At 42.2% G+C, this 6,000-nt stretch overlaps 1 protein-coding gene across 2 annotated transcripts in view; it reads left to right on the forward strand.

The window, feature by feature from the left end:
• HTR2C (5-hydroxytryptamine receptor 2C) overlaps positions 1-4,778 on the forward strand; it is a 219,405-nt gene extending 214,627 nt beyond the window's left edge. For both annotated transcript variants that reach the window (XM_065846957.2, XM_065846959.2), the window contains one exon: positions 1,023-4,778. In XM_065846957.2, the coding sequence (XP_065703029.1) occupies positions 1,023-1,855 (833 nt within the window). In that variant the 3' untranslated portion in view covers positions 1,856-4,778. The remainder of the gene's footprint in view (positions 1-1,022) is intronic.
• The last annotated feature ends 1,222 nt before the right edge of the window (positions 4,779-6,000 follow it).

Here is a 6,000-nt window from a genome sequence, read left to right on the forward strand (position 1 = left end):
CTTAATCTCACTCATCCACCACTAAATCCATGACTGTAGAAAGTGCTGTGCCACTAGGATAGAAGAGAAACTGCCTTGACAAGTGCAGTGAATCTAGAGTGCTTAGGAGTAGCTAGAAGCTGTGCTCTAGTTCTTATTATAATTGAATAATTTGAAGTTTTCTTCCTTTCAGTCAGAGGATTTGTAGCTGAAGTTCTGATTTCAGACCATCATGTCAATCTGATTACCATTTTAGCTACACCTTTTCTACACTCATGTTGTCTGTTCCAGTTTTTAGCCCTGTATTCACGATAGAAGGATAGGAATCAGGCAGATATATGCTGCAGCCTTTTAATGTGACAATGTAATTGCCTTCTCTAAGAATTCTATCAAGACTGTGTATGTGGTACTTCTCAGCTTCACATTGCTTGTGGATGACATGCCTGGGCAGGCAGACCTTGCAGAAGTCACTGTCTGCTTGCACCGAGATAATTGATAAGGAAAAGCCGTGAGCTTTTCTTCCATGTGTCTATGATACCATGGCAGAAGTGGTCATTTTTCTGTTAGGATTATTTTAATGTATTTAAGAGACTTGCTTCTAAATCTTTATAGTAATTCTTTTGCATTTGGTAACTTTCCTCTTGAAAGTTTGCTGCTATCTATCTTATGTCAGTGACTTTAAACCCCCTTTCAAATGGCAAGCATGGAGTGGCCAGCTGGAACAGAGCAGGGTAATGACTGCTTTTTCTACACAAATCACGTATATGCTAGAAAAATAACTTGGTAAAGGAGTTACACTGCATTAGCCCTGTGGAGCCCAGCAAAGCTGCAGTTCTTTCTAGTGAAGGGTGTGCATGTCCTGGAGCTGTGCTCCCAGGATTGTTGTTGCACAAGGTTTTCCCTTCCACCTGGGAGAAATAATTTCTCTTTCAAACAGCTTTAGGCAGTGGGCTGAATAGATGCAGGACCTGCATCATCTCTGCTGCCTCTTTGGAGCCCTGTTCATCCAGGTAACTGTCTCTTTTTTGATCTTGTTCTTCTAGGGATATCTATGCCCATTCCAGTCATGGGTTTGCAGGATGACTCCAGGGTGTTCGTAAATGGGACCTGCGTCCTCAATGATGAGAACTTCGTCCTCATTGGATCCTTCATGGCGTTCTTCATCCCTCTCATCATCATGGTGATCACGTACTGCTTGACCATCCAGGTGCTGCAGAGACAGGCAACAGTGTTCATGTGTGGAGAGGTGCCCAGGCAGAGGAGGAGCAGCGTAAACTGTCTCAAGAAGGAAAACAACACAGAGAACATTTCAATGCTTCACAATCATGAGGGGGCATCTCACTTGAACTCTCCTGTAAATAAGGAGGCAGTGCTTTTTCGGAAAGGAACTATGCAGTCCATCAACAATGAGCGAAGAGCCTCCAAGGTCCTGGGCATAGTCTTCTTTTTGTTCCTCATCATGTGGTGCCCATTTTTCATCACTAATGTCATGTCTGTCCTTTGCAAGGAAGCCTGCGATAAAGACCTCTTGAGTGAACTCCTCGATGTGTTTGTTTGGGTGGGGTATGTTTGCTCTGGGATTAATCCCCTCGTATACACACTCTTCAATAAAACGTACCGCAGGGCTTTTTCCAATTACATCCGTTGCCTATACAAGACCAGTAAAAAATCAGCACTGCGGCAGAACCAGTGTCTGAATGTTACTTCAACAGCTTTATATGGGAAAGATCTGACTTTAACTAGTTATCGAAATGGCAATGAACTCAATAGCATGGAACTAGATGAAGCTGAGGAGGGCCTTGAAATGCAACCAGGGACTTCAGAGCTCTCTATAAACAGCTGTAATATTGTAAGCGAAAGAGTGAGCTGTGTATAAAGGTGGCTCACACAGCCTTTTGCTACAGTGTATCTGTAGCCAAAATATATTGTGTAAAAATGTAAGTGTTGTTCAAAGGACAATGTAAATATTGCATTCTGAACAAAGCTTTTTTTTTTTTTTTTTTTTAAGTAAAACAGAGAGTCGTCTTTCCAGTCCAGTACTTAAAATCATATATATTAATATACTGCAGTGAAGTTTAAGGTTCTATATTTACTGTTAATACTAGATCAGAACTATTAGTTACTTTGCATATGTCATGGACAAAACGTTTGAATTCTTCTTCCAGTGCATGAACAAAAATGCTGAATATTTATCTCAGGTGGCATTTGCTGGAGTCCAGAATGGCACGTTAATATTTATATATCAAATACATGCTATTAGACTTGATCAGTATAACTTTCTTTTTCAAGTTGACAGTAAATATGTACTTTAAATCCTCACCCCTACTTGTGCCGTGTAAGGACTGTACAGAAACCTGGCAGAGAGACATCATGAAAGTGTAGTGGCTGTGCAGGCACCTGGCCAGACATGTTCTGTTACGGGTAGTGCCTTGCTGCCACGCTGGGGCAATCTTGCACTTCAGGGGACCTCTGTGAAATGTTGACTCGCTCTCCAATCCTGCCATTTTCTTTCTGTTCCCCAGGAGGCTCCAGTTTCCCGAAAGAAGGTGGGGAATGAAGTTCTGGTGTGGTTTTGTGATCCTGACTGGGATCACTTGCACACTTGGAGAAGTATGAGAAACAGAACCCCAGTTATCTGTTTCAACCATTTTATAACTGGAGTGCCTCAGATTTATAAAAAGCCCTCCTTTGGTCTTATAGATAATAATCAGCTCTGGGATGGAGCAAGCTGTGCTCAGCGTGCGTAGCACTGACTTCACAGATTGCTTGGGTGATCAGGGTCTTTGGTTAACCTGTAGAAGAGCACTCTGGCTTTGTAAGAGCTCTTGTCTTGGTCCTCACATCTATTTATTCCTTAGCTTGTTCAGCATCTGCTTTTATTTTTCAGCATCATGGGACTTGCAGTGCTGGTGAAGAAAAACAGCTTTGGGTGTAGACCAGAAACTGCTGTGCAGGTGGTGCTGGTCAGGGTCAGGTGGTGAGGTGCAGAATACACATCTCTGGGAGATGCTCAGGAGAGAAGAATAAATGAGGGTCTCTGCTTCTTTCTCCTGATTCAGGAGGGTATGGGCAGAGCTGGACAGAGTATGTGACTGGAATAATTTGCTGGTGACATGGTTCAAAAGGAAACAATCAACAAGGACAGCAAGGCAGACCTGGAGCTAGTCTACATGGAAGATAAATCTGGATTAACTTTTAAATTTTATTTATTCCATTTCACTCCCTAAGTAAATTACATTACATAAATCTTAATGAAAGTGTCCACATTGGGATTTAATGGAGTTTAAGTAATCTGCTTTTAATTCACACCATGTGTAATTTGAATTAATTTTTCTCTGTGTTCCTGTGTAGATCAACCCTCAAGGCATTGTGTCTTTCTGGCACTGTGTCTCTGGGGTGATGCCTGTCATGCAATTTTCCTTGTGTAGAATGTTGTCTAATGCCAGATATCACCCACAAGGTTTTTACATCTTCATTAACTAGTGCACAAATGCTGCAGTGCACATTGAACATGGATGCACTTAGCAACACTGACAGCCTCTGGCTTTGAAAATCCTCAGAACAGAAAAGCTTACACTAAGCATAGATAAATTGCATTTTAGTAACATGAACTGCTTCTACTCTAAGCTTGCTGAGTTCATCCCACCAAGATTGTCTTGTAGAAGAAATGGAAAATTCTGCTAGTGCTTTAGTATAATGTTGTGCTGCTACATTGCTGTCTACAGCAACAACCTTGCTGAGGCCACCGCCAAAACACAACGTATGGGTTGCATCTGCTGCTGGGTTTCTCCCAGCCTGATGTGTTGATGTTGATGGTCCTTTCTTCTTCCTCATCCCCTCCTGGGTAACTTCCATGCAGATAGGTGAGGTATTCCAGTGCAGAGCATGGCTTACTGCTTGCAGAAGGCAACAGAGATACACCATGTGCCAGCCTGCTGCTACTGTCAGGAGCTTGAACGCTCAGGAATCCACTCGCCTCTCTAAAAAGGTCTGGTAATGAGCAGGAAAAGGACTGGCCAGAGACACAAACTTGTGCCCTTGGTGACTGCCCTTTGCTCTAAGTCAGATTTAACTATCTCGAAAAGTAATGAAAAAGTCAAGAAGATCACATTGCTTTTCAAGTTCTTTTTTTTTTTTTTCCCCCCTTAAGTGAATTCACAGCATACCTTTTTCAAACATGTGTGTATATATGTGTGTGAGTGTGTACATATATATACATATATATATATTTATATTTAAAAGCCAACCACGGACTCTGAAAGCATTCAGCAATAGGTTGAATTACAGTAGCTTCTAGCACATGAGTGAATAGCTCATTTTCCACAACATTCTCAGACTCAGTGTAAGTCCACACACAGGCATTGTCTTTGCATAGGAGCCTTCATGTCTTATCCTTGCTGGTTCTGTTCTAAGGGGAAAAAAGGGAACCTGCTATATCTGGATGTAAATAATAGGAAGAGAACAGAGAATTTACGTAATTTTTATAAATTATTTTAAAATATTCAGTACCAGAACTGTAAGTATGTCAAGCATTGGGGCTCAGCTGGACCCGTACCAATGAATGTCACTTGTTTAGATAAGCAGACAAGGGAACTGCCTTACAGTGCCTGTGTTCTCTCCTGGCCAGTGGGTGATAACATTTTTGTGAATGGTTAAATACTGTCAGTTACCCAACTTCCTTTGGGTCATTCACATCAGGGTTTTGTGATGCTGCTATTGATTTATTAAAGAAAGTTTGTTGGTTTAATCACTCTTAATTTTTTTTCATGGTCTATCAGAAAATAAATAAATGAACCTGCCCTCTCTTTCTTTCATCTGTCCCCATTTAAAATCTTTCCTGAGTGAACACTATGTCCTGACCAAAAAACAAAACAAAAAAAACCCATGAAACAACAATAAAAATTATGATAAGGAGGAGGATAAATTTCATTTCTCCTCCCACACTTGAAGTATGACCCACGGTTGCTTAACCACAGAAATTAATGTCTGCAGATATCCCAACTCTTCCAATCCCAAAACTTGTTAAATACGAAGATGGCAATAAACTATTCCCTGTCTTGTCCTTGCTCCCTCCAGGACTAGCTGCTAAAAATGAAATTTTTAAAATTACCTCAATTTGAGGAATGGATTTAGCTCTCTACAACTTAACCAAAGCCAGGTTGTTCCCACAGCAGCTTTGCTTGTCCTGTGCTGTAGTCATTAACCATGGTGGTGCCTCAAGAAGCCCTGCCCTGAGGCTGTCTGGAAGTTTTGTGTGATTCCTCAAACTTCAGCTCAGGTATGGTTTTGTCTTACAAATAGTGTGTTTGGTGGTGGTTTGTTTTGAGTTTGGACCGAACAAGTGAAAATAGTTCCTTGGTGCTGTAGGCTGAATTGTGTTGGTTGCTTTTGTTTCTCAAACCAGATGGGAGATGTGCAGGCTGCCTGCAAGACTGAGCATGCATGTAGAGCCTCCTACTGAGCAAACAGACCACCCTGTTTGACTTGGGCCAAGGAGTCTGCTTGTGGGGTCAGCCCCTGAACTAGCACCTTCCTGAGCTCTCAGGGCTTGCAGCTTTCCCCACCAGAGGCCAGAAGCAAGGCTGGCCATGTTTGCTCAGGCACCGAGTCTGCTGGAGGAGCCACCTGGTTTCTAGATGTGAGTTGACTCATCTGCATCTGTGACTTTGCACTATACGGCCAAGTCTGGGGTATAGCACCCATGAAGTCAGCCGTGGTGGGTTTGGGGAACTTAGAGGGCCTGAAAGGATGTCCTTTGAGAACAAGGGCCTGCTCCTTTGGTTCTGTGCTTGCTGAAGATCAGAACAGCTACCCAGAGGCTGTGGCACCTGGGAAGTGATATGGTTCAGAGCCAATGCTAAGGAGCCTCAAGGCATTTCACCTCAACATGGCTTTCCTTGTTTTAGTGACTTGTGAGTCAACAATAGTTTTTATCTGAGTGATAATTTTAATATGTTAATGTTAAGTGATGTGTGAGTAGTCAGTATGAGCAGTGGGGTTAGTGTCTTTTTCTTTATAGAG

Source organism: Patagioenas fasciata, chromosome 11, assembly GCF_037038585.1.
Source record: "Patagioenas fasciata isolate bPatFas1 chromosome 11, bPatFas1.hap1, whole genome shotgun sequence".
Lineage (NCBI taxonomy): Eukaryota > Metazoa > Chordata > Aves > Columbiformes > Columbidae > Patagioenas > Patagioenas fasciata.